The sequence below is a fragment of the Lissotriton vulgaris genome, chromosome 4_1 (assembly GCF_964263255.1).
Source record: "Lissotriton vulgaris chromosome 4_1, aLisVul1.2, whole genome shotgun sequence".
In the NCBI taxonomy this organism is placed as follows: domain Eukaryota; kingdom Metazoa; phylum Chordata; class Amphibia; order Caudata; family Salamandridae; genus Lissotriton; species Lissotriton vulgaris.
Genome location: NC_141691.1, coordinates 18,219,036 through 18,242,949, shown reverse-complemented (window position 1 = coordinate 18,242,949; position 23,914 = coordinate 18,219,036). Strand labels below are relative to the sequence as shown.

The following is a 23,914-nucleotide window of genomic DNA, read 5'->3' as shown; positions in this document are numbered from 1 at the left end:
TTAATTTGTGCATCATTATGTCTGTTGTTCTGTAAACTGTTGCATGTGTTGATAAGTAGCTATATGAGTAACTATATGGGTTATTGATTGGTTACCTTAGTATTTGTATGGGAGACTGAGTGTGTGTGTGGGTGGCTGGGAGGTGTATGACTCTGTGCATAGATGTGTGAGCAGTTGATTCACTAGAGGTATGGTTTCAAAAGTGCATGTGGTAACAGCTGTATGGGCGGTTGACTGTGTGCATGAGTGTATTGGTGAGTGAATGGATATCTCAGTGCTACATGTCAAAGTAAGTACATATGTAAAACACAGTACATGTGAGAGTTGACATATATAAATAACTGTGCATAAGAGCCAGTGAATGTGTGAGTGGCTGTATGGATCATTGTGAACTTGTATCAGGGATTGTATAAGAGAGTAAATATGTGTTAGTATATGTTTGAATAAGTAAAGTTTGTATAACTGTATAGTTGAGGAAATGGAGGTGTGATTGATTCTTTGCATGACTGACTAGGTGTGTGAGTAACTCCATGGATGAGTGACAGTCTGTGAGTGTCTGTTTACACTGATTGTATCTAAGGTTATATTAGAGTCTGAAGAGGTTCATCGTATTATCACATGAATGATATCATCAGTGATGTGATCAGTAATGTCAAATGAGATGTCATCAGTGATGTCATCAGTGATGTCATTTGAGATGTCATCAGTGATGTCATCAGTGATGTCACTGACCATGTCATGAATGATGTAATATGTGACATCATCAGCAGTGGATTGCGGGTGCGCGATATATAGTTAGCGCAACTAACTATATATGGAATTTCAATGGTTTTATGCGAGTAAAATAAGGTTTTGTAAATGCGAATTCCTAACTATATATGGTCTATAACCTATGGTTTTTTCATTGAATATATATATATATATATATATGAACAGAACCCCTCCTGAACAGAGAGCAGAGGCCACAACAGGGAAAACCTTTGGAAGCAGCTTTATTTTCTCTTTTTCTCTTCAAATGGCGAATGCATTTCGGCTGCTGAAACAGCCTTCCTCAGCGCCCAATAGCAGGAGGTTCTTGGCAAGCTGCTGGTAAGTCCTGCCTCCTTAGTTATAGTCACAGGTTCACTCCGCCCCTTTGTGTGTCAGCTCACCTGGTGTGATTCCGGTATCCTTGTGGACTGCATTACCCAGAATCCAACATCTTGTTACCAGGTAGGTGACGTGAGGGTTATTTTGCAATTTGAATCTTGGTATTGCACGGAGGTGCACGGTCTAAATATCCACACAAAAGAACCAATGTCCCTCTACAAAATTCTTTTGGAGTGCGCTTCCTCCGGTCCCCGTTTGCCACTTCAACCTTTCAGTCCGGACATGTGTAGAGGGGACAGCTTGCCGTTGCGCACCGTCCTGGATGAGGTCTGAATACCTCAGCACTACTGCCCTCTTTAGTTCCGTGCTTCAAGGCAGACTCGGAAATTCCATTACCATGAAAGTAAGACGAAGGCACAGCCGTGTCAGTTTTTTCTCCGAGTCTTTTTGGGAAGTGGAGGCCTCTGTAGAGCGTCCCTGCCAAACGCTGAATTTATGAACAGAACCCCTCCTGAACAGAGAGCAGAGGCCACAACAGGGAAAACCTTTGGAAGCAGCTTTATTTTCTCTTTTTCTCTTCAATATATATATGTATATATATATATATGTTATATTTTTTTTGCTGCCACACTTCGTACCAAGACTTTCACCACTTTCCAAAGGTATTTTGCGCTTCAATAGAGTAGGACAGTTTTTCTGTCATTCACATAATGCTTTAATTTCCTTTACATTTTAGTGCTCTTCAGTCTTGCCCTAAGGGAACCTTTTTTACATAAAATCATGATGCACAGCTTTCCCTTTACACATTCTCACTTTGTTGTTGTTTTTGGCTGAATGTCGAATTAGGGTTTCCACTTTAAGGTGAAAGTCACTTATCTCTAAACACTTAATTTACCACAAACACACACGCTGTTACTGTCTTCATACATTGATACTTTTATTTGTAGCTTTCCCTGACCTGAGGAGGTCGCAGGATAACTCCCATTGGCACCGAAACACGTGTCAGCTGGTTTTCGTGTGTTTCATTGAATAATAAAACAAGAATGAATATACTGAAGATTGAACATTGAGACTTTTTGGAATTTTAAAAGCTATCATTTGATTGACACGTTGTTCAAGTGTGCCCTGGACTTACTTTGTATTTACTTTGTGTAGGGCTTACCTTACATAAATGTATGGGTTTTAGGGAAATATCCCCTTACCAGGTGGCACTGTACACTCATAATCAGTATACACAAACCGTTGATATAGCAGTTTACTTTTAATTCCTAAGTTACTAAAAACCCTTCAGATACATCTTCTATATCAATAATATTGCCTATGTACTTATATTCATCTGCCAACTGTATCTGTGTGTTGCTCAGGTGCCAGGTCCATAGCTTTTTCTCTTGTTGTTGATAGACATTGTTCGTATTTTCTCAAAATTGACCTTCAGACCATTCTCTGTGGCATAATCAAGCATTGTGTTGAGGAGATGTTGCAGACCCACCTGGGTGTTGGTGACCAGGACTACATCATCAGGAATCTGATTAAGGTATTTCCTCACAGGCATGGCAATTGCTTCTGTTGAGGTCTTGCATCAAGTCAGCCACAAAGAGTTTGAACAAGGTAGAACACACCCTTCCTTCTGGCCTTAGATTTTAGGTACTCACCTGGAAAGGTGTATACCTGCTTTTAGTTTCACCTGTATCCATGTGTACATGTGGAGAAGTATCAGCATGTTTAGTAGAGCATGGGGAACATTCCAGTGAGCCAGCTTCCTCCACAGCCTTGCCCTATCTACATGGTCAAAGGCTGTGCTATAGTCGATGAAGCTCAGGTATAATAGCAGATTGGAGGCCTTTGCCATGTCTGTGAGTAGTGAAATAGTCAAGATGTTTAATGTCATGCCTGAAGTTTTACAGAAACCTGTCTGGTTGAGTGAAATGATTGCGTTCTACTCTGCCCAAGATGTGAGATCTACTAGCACTCTTGCTGCTAAATATTTACCTCCTTGTCGATCAGGGGGACCAAGCAGTAGCAAACTGTGTCCACATGTTTGGATTGGGGAGATTGTTGAGCCTTTCCATGAAGCTGGGATTATACCAAGGAATCTGATTTCAAGAAAAAGTGGGTCCAAAATTCCTGGACAGTCTTCTACCCTTTAAGACTGCTAGAGGAATGCAATTTGGCCCTGGGGCCCCTTCTTGTCTTCATTTTGCAATGTGCTGCCTTATCAGGTGAATGGTTGAGGCCCTGGATTTGTGCTCATGTGTGTTAACTGTATCCGGCAGTGGTGTGACCTTGTCCCCCTTCAGTGATGCTCCTGTGGTGGGATACTCTGGTATTTTGCTAGCTGTCTGGTCTATCACAATTTGTCTGGTTTGGTGGTTCAAGTGATCCCTTGTGATCCAAAATGTGAGATGCAATTTCCCTGTGGTGCGGGTGCGTTTTCTCCAAAACACGTCTGGGATGAATGACAGCTGGGCTTTGTGCATTCCCTCTAGACAACCACACACAAAGGGAGTTTAGGTGTGATTTGAAGGACCATCTGAATCCTGATGAGCCCTCATTAGCAGGATGGGTAGAAAGGACTGCTCATAGCCTCATATTTAAACTTGCATAATCTGCTTTACCCACTGTACTGAGTCTGGAAACATGATGATAAGGGACTTCTTCTGAGCACTTCAAAGCCCCTCTTTGAAGTCTCCCACACTTCACAGGCACCAGTGGGAATAAGGACTGGACTTTTGACCCTCCCAACTAAGTACACTATGGGATCTGTGGATACTCTGCCAGGTTAGAAGAACTGATGTGCTGCTGACGGACTGCCACTCTGCTGTGCTGACCTGTTGCCTGCCATCTTCCTTGCCAGGGTGAGAAGGATTGGACCCACTTCTTTTGCATCCAGAACCCAAGTGGCTCCTAGAGCTTGCAGGCTTGCCTCCTCGTTCAGGAACATCAAAGTCTTTTGGTGAGTGGTGTCCAACCCAGTCCTGGACTCTTGGAAGTCGGTCTGAAGTGCTGCTCCAGCAGAAACCATGCATCGCTGTCAACTCCGCAGCTCGTAACTAGTTCATCTCTTTAACATCAGAAGTATCACCACCATTGAGAGGATTGAGGGCAATGCATCACTGACTGCTCTGCACAGATACTCCATTTTGTGTGCATCTTCTACTTTGCGTGGCTCAAAGCTTTAGGATCACCTTCATACTGTGGGTGGACGATAACACATCGCCCCTTTGATTCTTGCATCTTGGCTCCATTGATGACACAGCTAAGGTAATTTGCTGCAGGACTAGCCTAGTCCTATATCGGACCCACGCATGACAGTGGTTGGCCTGAACTTTAAGGATGTGCCCTGGCCAAGCATGACCAGCTAGCCCCAGTTGGCACTTTATGCTTTTAAGTACTACATTTCAGTTTATGCTTTAAAAATTCAGAACTCAATTTTTACTTATTGTATTCTGTAGTTTTGGTCTTGTTTTGTTCATTAAATTCAACTATATTTTTCTAACCAGGTGTGCTATCTTTTTTGTGTGTTTTTCCCTTTTTCACTGTTAGAAGTGTTGCAATAAAACTTTACACATTGCCTCTGAAGTTAAGCCGGACTGCTCTGTGCCAAACTACCACGGGGTGACCCGAGGTTAATTTAATGTAATTTATTTACTTCAAAATATGTAATCATCAATCCATTTCTGTACCTTTTTTTTACCAGGTGGTGTGAAAGGGGAGCTGCTGATCAATCTTTCTAGTAGTCCTTACTTACAATGGGTTATTCCAGCCTGTGACTATTTTTCAGACATCGTTCTTGGCGCCTCCACTGATCAGTGTGTTGCAGTGATTGAGAAGTGGTGGAGAAATGAACCTGGAGCTCTGGACTGGAGTCATGTAGCAAAGGCGGTTTGTGAGCTTCAGGGAAACAGGTATGGATTCTGCACCTGATGATGTATTACACATGCCTACCTTTGCTTAACTTGCCATCATTTGTTGTGCCGAGAGCGGCAGGTTTAGTTTCATGAAAGCAATTTCAAAGTTTCCAGAGGTGAGCAGCAGCTTCATGCCACTTTTTCATTGTTGGTATTAGAGATTTGTGGGGTGTTTGTCAAACTTTTTTCCATCTTTGAACCTGTATGTGAGCAAACATGAAAACACTGTCACTCACAATTTCTTGAAATGCATCACATCAAATGATGCACAAAATAATTTTCTTGTCATAAAACTGGTGGTTTGCTATGTACTAAACACACTTTGTGATTTGCTAAAAGACTTTTTGTTTAGCAAAAAGGTGTACTAACTCATTCTAAATCACAAATAGAAGCCATGTTTACGATTAGCATTGAGATGTATCACTGGTTTGTAAATGCAATTGTGATAATGAAATGTTTAAAAGTTACTCAATCCTGGAAGGAGGTGATAACACATTGAGAAGAGGAATGCTGTTCCATTGGACAGTTTTCCCTTTAGAAATAGTGTTGTGGTGTAAATGATTTTCCAAAATGGGATTTTGTTTGTAGCAGTAGAACAGATTCCGGGAAGGAACATGGACTGCTTTGAAAATGAAAATCCATTTTGGAATTCAGATTTGTGGTCTGCTCCCTGTAAACCTTTATGCTCGTGTTTAGAGCCAGTAACTGGGAGTCACAAAAAGTGCCCTACCTATTTAATATGCATTACGCCAGCTTCTTTGACACCCGATGTAACTTGAAATTTTGCAATGCAGCTCTATATTACATATGGTGTATTGCAGATATTTCAAAATAACTTGGCGCACAAATCCTGACCACTATTTGTGACTGATCTGTTTGTATACCATGCCCTTAGCTTATTATATACAACATTAAATGTCAACCTTTTAGCATTTAAAATAGTAATAGAATATTACAAAATGGAACAACTAAGGACATGTTTCGCCTATTTTATCATTGTACAATAGCAGCCATATCAAATTAAAGGTGGATTTATAAGATACCAAATCTAAGTAAAACATCAGATGCATATTCACAAATGCTTCTGTAGTATCTTTGTGTGTGGAGAGATCTCCCCCCTGCTATGGAGTTTCCACACACATTTGAGTTGCAAATATGGGAATGACAAGGAGGAGCTGCCATAAATGGTGAATACTAGCTGCTAAAGGGAAGGGAAACCTCAGGTGTATGGAGAGTTAAAGGAGGGTTAGATAGGGGTTTAGATAGGAATGTTCACCCATCTACAAAAGAGTATCACCTTTACTTTCCACAAACCACTCTTCTAAAGTTACTGTAACCAAAACAATATGTACTCCACAGCAGAGGTGGTGTAAGCCCAGCACCACACAGGGCTAACCACTGATAATGTAACACCATCACATAGAAAATACTAGAGATAGTGATTTAAAATAAAACCCCATAGAAAATAACATTAAATAAAATTAAATAAATATTTGTAAAGAAAGGGATGTCAGGCTTGTGTATGGGATATATAGTCGGTTCTTGGGAACAATTTTATGATTTAGAGGCTGATTTAGACTTTGGCGGATGGATATTCTTTCACAAGTATGACAGAGAATCCCGTTCGCCATATCATGATGGCAGTACATCCTGTGTCACTTGTAATACGGCCGGCAGAGTATTCAATCTAACAGACTCTAAATCAGGCCCTTGGTATCCAATGTCAATCGATATAATGTCTTATTAAACATTGCACTTGCTAGAAGAGAGAGACTGTCAAGACTAGAATACCAGATATATAGATTTACAATAAGCATTTGCAATTCAATAGGTATCACATTTACACAAGTTTAAGCTATTGGCATTTTAAATGACAATGCCTTTTATTTATGTTTTGAAAATAAAAAAATAAAGCTCTGTTGTTTACAAAGCCAATAGCTCAAACTTGTGTAATTGCAAGACCTGAATTGCAAATGATTGTTGTAATTGTATTCACCTTGTGCAATTAGTTCACTCAAAACTACAGCTGAGTGTGCTAAAATCTTAGTGTGAAGTAAGTCATATTTTTAGTGCTGAATCATTTTGCCTCTACTGGTTGTATTGTTTTGTTTTTAAATTGCGATGGATGAAATGTGTTTTTAAACTTTTAATTATTCCATTAAAATGAATTATGTCTAAAAAATAATTTTAACAATTTGGTATGTGTTTACTGTACTTTTATGGTCAGAGAGGGACAGAGAGAGGGTGTAGAGAGAGGGGGGCCGATTCACAGAACTAACTTAACACAAAATCCTAAACTTACTACTTTTGGTATTCACAGAAGGCATTTAGTAGTAGTAAAGTTAAGATTGTGTCTTAAGTTTGACTTAAGACAGACTTAAGACAGACTTAAGACAGACTTAAGACAAACTTAAGACAAACTTAAGACAGACTGAGGTTCCGTGATTCTGAACCTGTTTAATAAAGGTTGTCGTATCGTGACAATTTTGGTATCAGCGAACCGCAAATGACGAGTGCGGTATGTACGAGTGTTTTCGTCATGTTTGATTGATGTATTCACTGTGTATTCAGGGATTTCGTTCTGAACCTTTGGGTTCCATTTTGTGTACGGCAGCCATTTTGTGGTTGCCCTCACATAGGCCGATGACTACGGCCGAGCGAGTCTTTGGGACACGTACACCTTTAGCTGACTTCTGTGTGATCTCAGCGAACTGACTCCATTGCCCGAAGCTAACCTTGTTGAGCCAGTTCCTTGTTCGGCAGCTGGTCAAGATAGAGATCAAAGAGCAGGACATTGGTGAGTTTATGGTACATGCACACACCCTTCTGTCTTGCTTCTCATCTGTTTCTCTTCCTTCTTTTATGGCCTATTTATGGTTTGGGTTCGTCCGGCCTGTCCGAGCAAGAATGTTGGGTTTGCTGTGTAATTGATGATGGTCTGGACAACTGAAAAGTGCGTTTGTCGTTATGCGATACCTTCTGAAATGTCACTTGGTGATTGGATAGTTTGTAAATAATTGATGCTAGTCAGGAATGTGATTTTTGGCATAAAAGAAGATATCTTGCAATACGAAATTGCGAAGTCTCTAGCGAACCACCTGTGTCGTGCTTCGTAGACTTCTGTTCCTGGTTGCAACCAATACATTTGATCTTTGACGTTCCCGAGAAGTATCCTGTGTCTCTGTATTCTAAGACAGGTGAACCCGAAGACATTGGGCGTGCCCCTGGCGCCGCTGGGTTCTAAAACCCGGTTCTTCAAGACTTAAGACAAACTTAAGACAAACTTAAGACAAAATCCTTACTTAAGTGTGTCTATAGTTCTGAAAACCTTTGCCCCATTTCTGAAGAGTGATATTGCTGCTCATCCCAGATGGAAACCTGAACAGTTTCCTGGTGATTACAGGATGCACGTCAGCTACTCCTTCTCCTTGGTGGCTTAATCTCACCACTGAAAAGATGAGATCACAGTAGAAGGTGGTAGTGTAGACCTTTGCAACCCCACCCATGTGGCTAACTACATGGACATAGGAGTCGCGCTCCTTTTGGTTCTTACTACTACAAAAAGAAAATATTTGCACTAGGGTGCCGCACTTACCAGAAGGTTCTCCACATTGATGGGGGCCTTGGGGTCCCTGATGATGGCCTCCAGCTTCTCTGCTGGTTCAGCATATACTCCCCGGTGAAGGCGGAAGGGCGCTCTCCTGGGCGGCGGGCCCTTCCTAAAGCAGGAACAGGAGCCAGCCTCTCCGCCGTCCTGGGGTGCACTGCTGAGGCTGTCCTGCAACTCACCTTAACCACACCATGCAAAACCCAGCTGTGTTCTTAGCAAACATGCAGCCGCCAGTCTCCAGGCTCAATAAAGAAAAAGTTCACATACTGGGTAACAAGCAAGTAAAGGGGTCAGTAGCGATAAGGATGGACTAACACACTTATAAATGAATCAGAAGTCAGCATTTACGAAGGACAAAGACATAAGCTAATTAAAATATGGGTGAAGGAGTAGGCAGGGCTTCCATCGCCTACTAAACTACAGCAGATCTTCACGAGAGCAGCACTTGCGCTGACTCTAGGCTCAACCTAAAAAGCACCCTATAATTTTAGAAACTCACATTTCTTCTACAAGCAATATGCTGGACAAAAGAATACAAGGAGGACCTCAGTTTCTTCAGTTGTTTCATAATGTGGATAACATTTTGTTAGCGTCCTTTCCTTGCTCCATTTTCGAGTGAATGAAGCCAGCAACGGTATCGTATTCTTAACAATAAATATAGAAATTTGGATAACTTGGGCTTGATATTGCATTAACATATCACGTGATATAGTATCATGTTATGTTATTTTTAGATTGCCCTAACACATTGATAACAACGATACATAACAAGTCAGGGGTAGATATAGAAGAATAACTGATTACAAAGGCAGGGGCCTGATTCGTATGTTGGTGACAGAGTTCCCCCCGTCAACATACTGATCGACCCACTTGAGTTAAATGCGAGCAGACATTATGTTTTGCCACAGCAGTGAGTACATCATCATGAACAAACTTCTCCAATGGCCCAAAGGCATACGTGCTGGTGGAGAATTGGCTACATCTACCCAATTAGGATGGGTGGACATATGGCTGTTTTATACTGGCGGTCACTTTCAGGCACACCGTGGTGGTAATGGACCGTAAAAAAATAAATAATGATCCCTTCCACATGGGAAATGACTCAGGTGGCAAGGGAGGGCATTATCTTTTTTTGTATTCCCACAGTAGGATTTGTTTATTAAATGGAGAATACAACTCTTTGGTGTCAGAACACTGCACCAAATATAAAAATACATTGTCAGAAACTGCTGTGAAGGTGGTTACTGCCAACGCTTTATAAATTAGCACCTGCTTGGTGGGCATTTATGAATCTGGAGGATGGTACCTCCACTAAGGCAAAGGGGTAGCTTACTCCGTCACCCTGGCAGGAAAATGGACTGTCCATTGGAATCTAAATCAGGGCAAAGTTTGAATTGCTTTCCTAAAGATGGCTAAGTGAGGTTCTGCACTGAGGGTCAATAGGAGAGAATCCCACATTTTTTCTGCAGAAATAGAAAAAGATTGGCATCCATAAGTATCTGTTTTATGCTCAAGGCAAGTAAGCAAGAACAGGTTGGCTGAGCACAAGTACCTTTTAAGAGTATAGGGTACAGACTTGGATGTCAGGAACTGCATTGATGTGAAATGTGGTAGACAAATGTATGGACTTTAAAATATACTCTGAAGCAGACGGCAGACAATGAAGAAATCTTATTGATGGTGAAAATATATGTTGTTCATTAAAACGCCTGAAACTTAAGGATGCCAGCGATTAGCCAAGTTAACGTCACTTGCATAATTCAGCCTAAACTGAAATCAAAGATTTACCAAGGGTTATGCCGGCTTCTATCAATGTACGGGAGATGTTGCCTAAGGTCCTGAGTTGAATAAAATATCATTGCTGCCCCCGTGCTTCTTGTAAGTTGTTGAGAGATTTGCATGAAGGTCCATTCCCATGTTTTGTGTAACCCTTACATGGGAGGACATGGAGTATACAGACTCAGGCCAGCAATAAGGAGTGAGTAAAATCCCCCCTCATAAGAAAATTAGTGGGTTTCCACCAGGGTTGGAGAGCAAGACAGATTGTAGCGCTTTCTTTATGAAGACTGCCAGCGAGGGGACTGTAAGCAGATTGAAAGGAAGGTGGTTCCAGGAGAGAAAGTGGCCACTACTGTGGCTGGGATGGATGTGGGGGGTGTGAGTACCAGTGAAGTAGAGCACAGGTGTCTAGGGGTTGGTGGAAGCTCAGTCAATAGTTGAGGTAGACAGGTCCTAGGTTGTGGAAGGCTTTATAGGCATGCATGAAGAACTTGAACTGGCATCATTTCTAGATGGGGAGCTAGTGGAGGTCTCTCAGGTGGGGAGTAATGTGGGTTCTTTTGGGGATGTCCAGGATGATTCCTCTGAGGAGCTGGGTGGAGATGCTAGTGTAGAGGGTGTTGCCGTAGTGGAGGTTGCTGGTGAGGCCTGAGTGACAGTCTTTCTGGTGTTGGTTGGACTCCATCTGAAGATTCTGTGGTGCATGCAGAGTGCGTGGAAGCAGGAAGGTGGTGACTGCATTCACTGGTCTTTTCATGGTCCGTTGGCTACGAGGCTGATGCTGAGGTTGTGTGCGTGGTTGTTTGGTGTTGTAGTGGGTCTGAGTTCTGCAGGCCACTACCTGTGGTCCCTGGTGGAGATGTTATTTCCTAATATCGGTACTTCGGTTGTGTCAGATTTGAGCTAAAGACAGTTGTCTCTCATCCATTTCGCAATGTTGGTGATTGCGTTGCAGATGTTGGTTTTGGCATTGGAAGGGTCCTCAGTGAATGAGAGGATCAGATGGGAGTCATCTCTGTAGGAGATTATGTTAAGTCCATGAGATCTGGTGATGTCTGTGAGAGGGGTCATGTACAGGTTGAACAGGGTGGGGCTGGGTGATGATCCTTGTGGTACGACACATATGATGTATTTGGGTGCAGAGGTGAAGGAAGGCAGTAGGATGCTTTGTGTGTATCCTGCCAGGAAGGAGGTAACCTACTTGATAGCATGCCTATGTTGCGGAGTCTGTTGATGAGGGTGTTGTGGGAGACTGAGTCAAACACCCCAAAACGATCAAGGAGGATCAGTGCCATAGTGTCTCCATGGTCGAGGAGTGTTTTGATATTATCTTTGAGCCAATCAGAGAGGTCTCAGTGCTGTGGTTCGCCCAGAATACTGATTGATAGGCGTTCAGTAGGTGGTTTTGTTCCAAGAATTTGTTGAGCTGCTTGTTGATGGCTTTCACTAGAACTTTGTCTGGGTAGGTGAGCAGGAAGATTGGACAGCATTTTGTGAGTGTTTGGGGACAGCAGACCCTTTCTTTAGGAGGGGTTTGACTTTTGTATGTTTCCATCTGTCCAGGAAGGTTGCTGTGGAGATGGAGGTTTAGAGGATGGTGCTGAGTTGCCTGCTGAATGGGTTTACTGCATGGTTGTAGAAGTGGTGTGGCAGCGGTTGGTGGTATCCCTAGAGTGGAGAGAAGGCATGATGGCTGAGGTGGTTAAGGCAGTGAGTGGTGACCAGGTGGTGATGGTTTGGCTTGGGTTTGCTGGCTACCTAAGGTTGCTGGAATCAAGGGTGGTGTGGAAGCTGTTGTAGATGTTGGTGATCTTGTTGTGGAAGAAGTCTGAAATGGTGTCACAGAGATCTTGGGAGAGGTGGATGGTGTCAGGTTGGAGATTCCTTTGACAGTTTTGAAGAGTTACATTGTGTGGTTGGCTGCAGAGTCGATGAAGGTGGTGATGGCTGCTTTTTTGCCTTCTTTGATATGCCAGTGATAGATCCTGAGGACTGCTTTGTGAACTGCTCTAGCTGAGGGTCCTTTGTGGCACAACATAATTTCTCCAGTGTGTGGCAGTTGCCCTTGGTGGTCCTGAGTTCTGGTGTATACCAGTTGTCATGTTTATGGATCTTTTTGGTAGAATTTGTAGGTTTCAGTGGGGCAACTCTCTCGGCCCTGTTGGTGTTCCAGGCAGGGAAGTTTAGACAGCCTGATTGAGGTCTTTTGAGGCCTCAGGTTTGGAGGTGAGGAGGGCCTGTGACAACTAAGTTTATTGATGTGCTGTGGTGGAAGGAGATATGGCACCTGGGGATAGAGTTCTTGGAGCTGGTTAATCCAGGTGAATTGTATGGTATGGCTGAATTTGATTCTGTCACTGGAGGTGAAGATAGGGTCAAGGGTGTGTCTGGATTTATGCATGGGTTTGTTGACCAGTTGGGTGAGGCTGAGGTTCTCCAGGAAGGAAATGGAGTTGGTGTCATTGAGGTGGAGGTCTCCAAGCAGGACACAGTGGTGAGAGTTGATTGTTAGGGGTTCGATGAGGATGGGGATGATGTCGCAGAAAGTTGCCTGGGGTACCAGGGGTCTGTAGTTGCTGGTGCCTCTAATTTGCGGTATTTGTATTGGTTTGTAGTAGGAAGTTAAGGTGTTCCATGAGAGGTGTGTGGTCATTGGTGATGGTGCATCTGATGGTTTTCTTGAAAGTGATGGTGATGAATCCACCTTGTTTGTTGACACTTTCATGATGTATCAGCTTGTATCCTTCAGGATTGGCGGCTGGTGATGTTGTGGTTCAAGGAGGGGTTGAGCCCCATTTTGGTGATGAAGGAAATATCCGTGGAGAGGTTGGAGCTGGTGCCCCAGATTTCCGTGGTGCATTTGCAGAGTGAGCTGGCCTTGAGCAGGATACAACTGAATGGTTGCGTGGTGTTTTTGGCTTTGTGGGCAGGGATGATGCAGTGTCTTTTGTAGGTTGTGTTACAAGAGAAGAGGCAGTGTCAGCAGGTGGGGGTCCTTTGGTGGATCTTCGGGAAGAAGAGACGCAGCTGTTCTTTTGGCATCTGGGGGTCCAGGAGTTCCTTGGTGGTATATTGTTTGGTGGTGAGATGTCCAGGGTTCTTGCTGTGAGTGGCTTTATGGATGGGCGAGTGTGTGTGTGTAAGTTGCTATATTGGTGACTGAGTAGCTGTGTGAGTAGCTATACGGTTGGGTAAGTTTGTGTGTGAGGGACAGTAACGGTGACTGAGTGTTCGTGTGAATGGCTCTACGGGTAAGTGACTGTAAGAAAGTGGCTCTGTATATACTGGACCAAAGTAAGGTACAGTGTGCACACACAGTCCCCAGAGGCTTGGCAGAGGCTAAAGTTAGAAATACCCTTGCTCTGTTAAGTGGTAGCTTTGTCGAGCAGTAGCCAGCATCAGAGGACAGTGTAAAGCATTTCTTGTACACACTTAGTCAGCAAATGGTCTCAGACACTCAAGAACTGAACTCTAGGCCAATTGTTTTGTATCAAAATATATAGTTGTTTTATTTTTAGAACCAACAATGTACCAAAATATACTTTCTCTGAATCAGTTACTTTAGTTAAATACTTTTCAAATAGGCAATATGCTTTTTGATTACAATAGTTACAGTTGTTGCAATAGGCAAGACCATTTCAAACATAATGCAACATTGAGCTAAATGGGGATATCTAGTTAAATGCAATTAGTTATTTTGTAGATTACTTTTATAACCACAGGACTGGATCCTAGATTCAGTCCTGGGACATTTCCTGTAAACAGTTAAGTAAAAGCGTTTTGGTTACAGTTGTGATTTTTAAGGAATATTATTGTATTTTAAAAGTTTACACTTCAAACCTTTTTCACATAGAGTCACCAATGTTGACCTATGGAAGGAAATTCACTTAGCAGGTAAGTAGTGCTATTGTTACTTTTTCTTACTCAGTTTTGTATCCTGGATCCAGCACTGGTGCATCTCCTGTAAACAGTTTAAAGAATGCGTTTAAGTCATACAGGCAATTTTTAAGGAATATTTGTAGTTTGTGAAAATCGACTAAAAGTGCAGCACTAGCTTCTCTCCTGATAACAGGGGAGTGATTTGGAATTTGTTGTTCAGCTGATTTTAGGTGAATATTTTAAAGTTCCAAAACTCCACACTTAGAAGAATTTCCAAGAGAAACCAGGCAATGTTACCCTGTGGAAGAAAAGTGAGTTATCAGCTTTTGGATAAGTACTCGGCTGGCAGAGTTAAGGTTCTGGGCATATACTCAGGGGTGTCCCAGAGTCAGGTAGGTACAGTTGGTAGACCCTCAGCAGCACAGGGGCAGCCGAGTGCAGAAGTAGTTATCCCCATTGTTATCCAATCAGAAGCAGGGGGCCTTTGATTGGTGGTTGCTGGCACGCAGACCACCCGGCTGTGGGAGCTGGGATCCTGGGCACTTGCTCAGGGCAAATGGGGAAGTAGGTTAGGACCAAGGTTGCACTGCCAGGGGCACTCTGGCAGCTGGGTGCAGGGTGCTTTTGAGCCATCAGGATCTCAATGTTATTCAATAGAGATCTTGGAAGGTGAACAAAGGGTACAGGCTCGGGGACGGAGACTCTTCAGGGGCAACCAATACTTTGAGGGGTAAGTTGGAATCGTGGAGGATAGGTAGGCACCCAGGAGTTGGGCACAGTAGGCTGTGGGGCGCTGGGTGCATGGGTGTCTTTTAATGTTGGGAAATCTTACCCTCTGATGATCACGGTTGGAGGGGTCCCATGCTGTGAGGCTGCAGGTGTAGTCAGGGTCATTGAGGAGGGTCCTTGGGCACTGGATTCCAGGTAAGAATAACCGGGTGGACATCCTTAGAGTCTTTGTCCACTCAGGCACAGGCTGGGCTCGGCGGGTGCAGAGTGTGATGGATTTGCGGTTCCTTTCTGGCACAAGGGGTATTGCTTTTTGACCAGAACCACTGCTCATGTGAATCTCAGTCTTTAAGAGGTTCAAGGCAGACAGGTCCTCTGGGGTTTTCAAGGTTGCTGGATGCAGGAGGCACCAGGATTTAGCAGGAGCAGGTTCAAGGATCAACAAGCCTGAAAGATTGGGGTCAAGTCAGTTGGTGTGAGCCTCTTGTTAGCAGCTGCACAGCAGGTCTTTTTCTTCTTGATATTCTTTCTTGTTTTCAAATCAGGATCTGAGGAAGGAAGGTTCAGAGTGCCCCTAAATACTAAATTTAGGGGCGTTACAGGTAAGGTAAGGACAGGGACCAATGGGTTACTGTCCTGGGGTGAGTGCACCCCCTATCCTGCTCATATCCTGCGGGATTGAGGTAGGAGTCTATCTATGATTGGGAAGGGCTCCCCATCCTCGAGATGGCCAGAGCCCAGAGTTGTGCTTCACCTTGCCTCTCCCACCTGAGGGGTGGAGTTGACTCAGGCTGGCACACCCCCTTTCCTCACGTAGGGTTTCCCACCAGTCTTCCTGCCTGAGTGGGGGTCAGAACCAGTGGGGGCCAGTCCAGCAAGTGGCCTGGAGAAGATCAAAAAGTAGGCATGCCTTTAAAGATTACCCTGCCCATCCTGGGGGAGGAGAACTAGCATCTTGCCCAGGGTGGGCATTGTTGCAGGCCCAGGAGAGTGAATGGCTCTCTACCCAGGAGTCCAGCAACATGTCTGCTGTGTGGCAGCCTAGGCAGCCTCTCAGCCCAGATGTGGATTGTAGGTTAGGTTTCAGGGGCATCTCTAAGATGCCCTCTGTAGTGCATTTTACATTAAATCCAACACTGGCATCAGTGTGGGTGTAATGTGCTGAGAAGTTTGATATCAATGCTGTGGAGTTTGTAATGACAACCTCCCAGCACCATATACTCTTAATGGCATCACTACACTTACAGTGCCCAGGAATGCCCATGGGTATTGTAGGGGCACAGGGTCCATGCACCTGTGCCCACACCACTGGCATAATGCACCCAGTGAGAGGGGTGACTGAGGTATGCCAGAGCAGTGGATTTGTGGCCCTGGCACACAGGAATGTGTGCCATGTCGACTCTCTGTTTAGTTCTGCACTAAGTCGCTCAGCCTGCCAAGGCAGTGTGTGGGTCTCAAGGTACAGGTCCCCTAAAGGTGGCACAATAAGTGCTGCAGCCCTTAGCGTTCTTCACTGGTCACAGTGCCCTGGGCACCTAGGGTACCTGTTACCAGGGGCCGACCTGTGGCCAGAGATGACAATTGGGTTAAGATTTCAACAAAGTTTTAGGGAAGGAGCTCAGGCCCTGTGTACCTGGTTGGCAGGAACCCAGGGCACACTCAGTCAAAGTACATCAGCCATTCAGCAAAAAGTTGTGGCATAACATGCAAGAAAGATTGTCGACGGCGTTTCAACCCTCTGTGCAATGTAGGGTCTCTTCAGGACCTATCATCGTAAGAACACCTGAAGGGTAATGGACCGGCTCCTGTGGAGGGTGTGGCACAGTGCTTAGGATAAGAAAGGGATACTCACATCGGTCCCAGCTCAGAATCAGAACTCGACCCGTCTTTATAGCGCTTTGATTGTGCCATCTTCCACACACGTGAATCCTTACATTGTGCACATTCACGTAATAGCCTGCTTACCACCCACCTCACACTTGGGCTTCTGACTGGGACCCATGTGTGTATCCCTTTCTTATCCTTAGCACGGTGCCACACCCTCCACACAAGTCCATTATCCTGCAGGTGAAGATCAGCAGCCACTCCCTGATGAAGACAGTTCTTTAGAGGAGAAACACCAGCAGAAGTGCCAATCAATCTAGTGGGAATATTTTGCCATCCCCTCTGGGAGAATGAGATGTGAATTGTTCTTTGTGTGACAAGACCCTCTCCAGGGGTATTTCAACTAAATATTCATGAGGCCCAACAAGTATGTGGATCCCCCTGAAGATGTACCCCTCCAACCACTTGGCAAAAGCCCAGAGGGAGTGCAGTGTAGCAGATGCATCAACGTCAGGAGTGACACTGAAGGAAGTGGCCCGAAAGGGTCACTCGGGTTACTCATGACCACCTCTCATTCTTCCTTACCAAATGTAGACTCGTAGAGACAGTGGAGAATATATATACCAATAACTGTTTATTCATGTCCGCTCAGAGCGGGGTCACATCTGTCCAGTCTCGAAAGAGTGCTACAGAGGGAACTTAACAATCACAAGCATGGATACATTATACATTAAATTGTTAGTCAAAGACATGCCCACAGTGGAATTCTCCAGGCTAGTGTAGCTAAACAGTGAAAGACAGATAAATAAATGTTTTTGCTCCTGTATCTTGCACAACCCAGCCCAGTCCAAGGCTGTTTCACCCTGTGCTATGATCAAAGTACTGGATAGGTGGGGGAGGGCCTCTATCTTGCAAGAAAGCTATGTGCTGGTACTAACTGTTCATTATGGAAGAAACAAAACTTATTAAAGGGCATTTCTCGGAATATAAGAAGGATTAGTTTTGATCAACACACAAAATGGAAGACAAAAGCAAATGGCACAGTGAATGCTAACTTATACATGACATCATACGTGCAGCAATGGACCTACTCTAACAACATCCATTGCACCAGGGGACCCTAGACTACTGAGGTCTAGCAACATCCCCTAAGAAGTCCCAGGAGCTCCAAAGAATCAGGACATTTTGTTATTACTGCAAAAACGTCTGCGTTGTAGTGGACAATTGATTGCTGCAGTTATAGAGGCAAAACAATGTCATACGTGTTATTTTTTTTTTTGCTGAGTAACACTTATATCCTCAGCTTTGATTTTTTAAATGAACAATGACAAGAAAACAAAGGTTATCGTTAGAACCATCTTACATGGTTTACAAAAAAGATAAACTGTATTGATGTGTATGTATAAGAAAGTATAAGAAAGAACATTAGTAACAAAGAACATGAGTTTCTTTGTTAGTGAGTGAGTGAGTGAGTGAATGTGTGAGTAAGTAGGTGTGCTAGTGTTTGAGTGAGTGAGTGAGTGACTGAATGTGTGAGTAAGTTGGTGTGCAAGTGTTTGAGTGAGTGAGTGTGTTACTTCTGCATGGGTAAGTGAGTATGTACAGAGGAGCTTCTATGGATGAGTAACCGGGTGTGTGTGAGTGGGTGTATGGGTGTATCAATGGGTATGACAATGGCTTCAAGGGTGAGTAAGCTGATTTTTGAGTGGTTGGAAATGGTTAATGGGAGGTTATATAAATAGGAGCATGGCTGAGTCAGTGGGTGTTTGTGTATCTGTATGGGTGAGCTAGTGGGTGTTTGAATGACTGCATGGGTAAGTGAGTGAGTGAGTGAGTGTATCAGTGACTTAGGGCCATATGTAGTTCGCCCAAATACCGGTCGGTAATAGTGAAAATCAGTAAATCTCATTGTTACCGTCTGGTATATAGGCATACGCAATGTAGGGAAGAAATCGGTAATAAGGAATTGGTAAATACCAATTCCTTATTACCGATTTCTAATTTACCAATTCAGAATTACCAAACACCCAAATACCAAATTGGTAAATAAGAAACAGTAAAAACGAGAACAAAGATGTAGGAAAGTTCGGTAATAACGAATTTCATAAAATTCGGTATTTTGGAGTCAGTAATTAACAGTGGCTGAAAGCAGGTGCTAATCAGCTGCAGTGTATATAAGCAGTCCCAAAATGCAACAGTGTGATCACTATGATGGACTTCTATGTAATTGCAAGGCAGCTACGGCTACAGGCAGCAGGAGTGAGGATCTGGAGACATGAGGAGGGCATTTACAGACAGTGCATCATACTCTATCAACTGACTGAGGGTGAGATCCAGGAAAAGTACAGGCTATACCCCCACACCATCCTGGACCTGATAAGGGACCTGCACCCACTCCTGGAGCATCCAACACCAAGGGCGCATGCCATACCAACACATGTCCAGGTGCTCTGTAGCCTATACCTACTTGCATCTGGCAGTTACCAGGGGGTGATAGTTGTGGTAGTTGGGGTGTCACAGAGTTGCCCGTCTCATTTCTGTAAGAAGTTCCTCAATGACATGATGCAGAGAATGCATCACTACATAAGCTTCCCAAACACACAGGCGGAACTGCTGAAAACCAAAACAGACTTTTACCAAATGGCACAGTTCCTGCATGTCATAGGGTCCATTGATGGGACACACATTCCAATCTGCCCACTTGCAGCCACTGAGTATACACAGAAAATCCACTGACTCCATGAATGTGCAGGTAATCTGCGATGCTGCCAACATAATCACAGACATCGTGGTCAAATTTCCAGGGGGCACTCATGACTCATACATCTTCCAGAACAGTGGGATCTACACACGCCTGGCTGGGGAAGAATTTGGAGAAAGATACCTGCTAGGTAAATCACTGTGACACACCCTGATGGATACTGCAAATTAATGTGTTGGTGTATGTAATTAATGGCACTCTCTTTCTCACCTAGGTGAGAATACTTCACCTAAGTCAAAAACTTCTGCCCCATCTCTCTTCTTCCCTTCCCTGCAAAAGTCATTGAGACGATCGTCAATAAACAGCTGACCGCATTCCTTGAGGCCAATAGATCCCTCGACCCTTCCCAGTCCAGATTTTGAGCCAACCAGAGCACCGAGACCACCCTCATCGCAGCCACCGACGACATCAGGACCATACTTGACAACGGGGAAACAACGGCCCTCATCCACCTAGACCTCTCAGCCGCCTTTGATATAGTCTGCCATTGTACCCTAATATCCGGCCTTCTCATTGTCGGGATTCAAAGCAAAGCTCTGGACTGGATCACCTCGTTACTCTCTGACAGAACTCAGAGAGTCCGCCTCAATCCCTTCCACTCCGTGGCCACTGAGATCATCTGCGGCGTAGCCCAAGGCTCATCGCTCAGCCCAACCCTCTTCAATATCTATATGAGCCCCTTTGCCACCATCGCATGCAAACAAAACCTCAACATCATCTCATACGCCGACGACACCCATCTGATACTCTCCCTCACCAAAGACCCAGCCACCGCCAAACTCAACCTCCAGGAAGGAATGAAAAACGTCTCTGAATGGATGAAACTCAGCCGTCTGAAACTGAACTTAGATAAGACGTAGATCATCATCCTCGGATCATCCCCGTCCACCTGGGACGACTCCTGGTGACCTACAGCACTGGGCACCGCACCGATACCCACTGACCACACAGACAACCTGGGATTCATCCTGGACTCCTCTCTCATGATGACCAAGCCAGTCAAAACCATCTCATCCTAATGCTTCAACACCCTGCGCATGCTCCGCAAGATCTTCCGGTGGATCCCTACCGGAACTAGAATGATGGTCACCCAGGCCCTCATCACCAGCCGACTAGACTATGGAAACGCCCTTTACGCAGGAGCCACAGCCAAACTCCAGAAACGACTCCAACGCATACAGAACGCATCCGCACGACTCATTCTCGACATCCCCTGTCACAGCTACATATACGCCCACCTGAGAGACCTGCACTGGCTCCCCATCAACAAAAGGATAACGTTCAGACTCCTCACCCACGCACACAAAGCGCTCCACGACATAGGCCCGAATACCTCCAGAACCGCCTCATGGTCTACACTCCAACACGCAAACTCCGCTCTGCCAGCCTCACCCTCGCCACCATCCCACGGATCCGCAGAACCACCGCCGGAGGAAGATCATTCACCTACCTGGCGGCCAAGACATGGAACTCCCTCCCCGCCCACCTGGAACTCCCTCTCCACCCACCAGCGACTGCTCCAGGACCACCTCACATTCAGGAAACACCTCAAGACCTGGCTCTTCGAGAAGTAGCAGCACTCCCGCCCCATTCTCAGCACCTTGAGACCCCTACGGGTGAGTAGCGCGCTATACAAATGTATTGATTGATTGATTGACCGCCCATGCTGTGTGGTCATTCATCCTCACTCCCTACCTAAACCCATCAACTCAGAGTGAGAGATGATACAATGTGACACACAAATCTACACACAACATTGTGGAGCGCACGTTTGTACTATTGAAAAGCACGTTACGCTGCCTCCACAAAATCAGAGGCACACGGCAGTACACACCCATCATCTGCTGCAAAATCATTGCAACTTGTGCTATGCTGTAAAACCTTGCCACTAAGAAAGGAACAGAATTTGGTTTGACGGACTCTGAGGATGATGATGATGAACTTGCACAGCCAGAGCCCAATGTAGCAGGAGTGGCGCCAGCACAGATGGGAGAATAGGACGGGTAGAGATCACACGCAACTATTTTTGAGTATGTAAGTAGACACAGCCAGTTATTGTATCTAAATGACATAGTTTTAATATTTGGCCACTACGCCACTTTGAAAAGGGCTCAACTTACCAGTCCAATTTGTGACAAGCCTAAGAGGCTGTCATGGGTTACTTCACCCAATTAAGTACACAAAGTGCGGGCTGCATTAGCATCTGCGGCCACGCCCAACACTGCTGTATGCCATCAGCAGACTGTCTTCACTGCTGCCAGCCCCATGCCGTCTGCTGCTCCTCCGGGTCTCAGTTGTTATGCTGCTGCGACTGGTCATCTACTCACTGTCCCCCACATCAACAGCACCAGTATTGGCAGCCAAAGTTGTTAGCAGCACTACGAGTGCAGTTGTTATCTTGACAAGCCCCCTAGAGACATCACAGCTGCAGTGTGCCATCTCTTCCTGCATGGCCACGGAGTGCCTGCAGAGCAGAGAAGGGGCAGTTGAGAGGCGGTTCACTGCCTTTGTATGGTTTTCCATCTTCTGCCTCTCCCTGCGCCGTGCCATCCTGTCCTCATCAAGTTTGCTGCAGAGCAGCATCACTGACTGGAACATGTGCCTCATGCCCTCAGCCATCTCCTTCATGCCCTCAGCCAGCATGGAGGTCATAGTGCTGATGCCCTTCCCAATGTTCACCATGTTGGTGTTCAGGTGTTTTTATTTGGCGCTGTACAGACTGTATTGCCTTCTCTTGCAGGCGCAGCACCTTGACCATATTTGCCTCCACCACTTGCACTGGCCTTCTCTGATCTTTCCTTCTGGGGTGCCCTTCCTGCCTTGTCTTGTCTAGACCTGCGTGATGTCTCGCCTGTGGTCAAAAATTGTACATTACCTCAGTAGTCCGGCAGCCCTGCATAGCAATAATACATTTTTATTTCTGGCACACTATCTTAATGTCCTCTGCTTTCTTATCACTGATGTGTGTCACATGCCTTGGTGTTCAGTGTGAAGACTGTCATCATTCATGTTACACTACATCTCCCATAATGCATTGCTGGTGTTTACTAAAACCTGGAGTGGGATTCACACAGCCTCATTGGAGAATGGGGATAGGGAATGGGATTGGTGTGCATGCTTCTTCCCTTGTTTGGTGGCAGCTCTGGCTGAGCTGTCTGCACCCCTGATTCTGCAGACACATTCTGGCTCTATGGTAGACTCCACAAGTGGAGTGGTGTGGCTCACTGGTTAGAGGTTGTTATAAAAGAAGGGGTGACCCAATTATAGTCAAAGGACCTGGGTATTAAGTATTACAGTCAACAATTGGTCCTAGACGAAAATTCACCATGCAACACAGTTACTGCATTAGTCAAATATTTCTTTTCATAATCAGCTCTAGATTGAATCACTGCGATTGGTTAGATAGAACACAACATGATAGATACATTAGCCCAGATTGTCAATTGATACATAAAAAGCACTACAACATTGAAATTTCAATCGAATCCAGCCGGACTCACTTATTTAATATACAATTTCAAAGAAGATTGACAAATTTAATAAAAATAGTTGACTGTATCACTGGTTAGAGGTGGCGGACCCGGAAGCAGAGAACGACCCGGGACCAGGGTTCAATTCCCGACATGGCTGGGTCGTGGACCAGGGTCAGCGGACTCAATAATTCTCGCCTCGGTGCCTACTCTAACCAGGGATCACACTCGGCAACTCTGGGCATTCGCTGGGGATGCCTGGTTTCACCTTGGAGATACCTAGTAGGGACCATCTCACAGGGATAGCCAGGACGGGTTCCCCAATGGTCTACAGCACCACGATGTCTCAGGGCAGCAGTGCGCTTTACAAGACACATACATTTACATTTAAAAGCTGTTCAAGTGCAGTCAGGGCAGGTGCCCTGTTCCTTCCACCTTTTGTCTGGCTGGCTTGTTTTTAAATCTCCACTATCTTCTTTATTGTGATGCTCCTGACATCATACCGCCTTTTTTTAAACACTTCAATTTCCCGGGTAGTCACTCCTATGGCATTCACTTGTGCCTGAATTCCCAGCGAGATCTTCCTTTTTTCAGATTCAGTCACTTGCAAGGACTGTTTCCAAAACAGGTTGGTATGTTGTTTCTCCTCAACCAGAACCTGAACCTCCCTTTCGCTGAATTTCAGCTTGCAAGGACTGTTTCCAAAACAGGTTGGTATGTTGTTTCTCCTCAACCAGAACCTGAACCTCCCTTTCGCTGAATTTCAGCTTTCTCTTCCTTTCACCTCCAGAGGATCAGCTGGGTGTTGTTCATGTAAGAGACCATGTTGAGTCTATGGCTTCTGACAATGGCTGTGAGGGGGCAA

The 23,914-nt window shown here is 44.8% G+C and overlaps 1 protein-coding gene across 2 annotated transcripts in view; it reads left to right on the top strand.

Annotated features, from left to right (window-relative positions):
• The window catches only part of LOC147718243 (nicotinamide N-methyltransferase-like), a 250,108-nt gene that overhangs the window by 187,892 nt on the left and 38,302 nt on the right, over nucleotides 1–23,914 (top strand). Inside the window, exon 2 of one of the 2 annotated variants that reach the window (XM_086918245.1) lies at nucleotides 4,871–4,994. In XM_086918245.1, coding sequence (XP_086774371.1) covers nucleotides 4,871–4,994 — 124 coding nt within the window. Of the gene's footprint in view, nucleotides 1–4,786; nucleotides 4,995–23,914 lie in introns of both variants that reach the window. The other variant, XM_086918244.1, reaches the window with a different exon arrangement.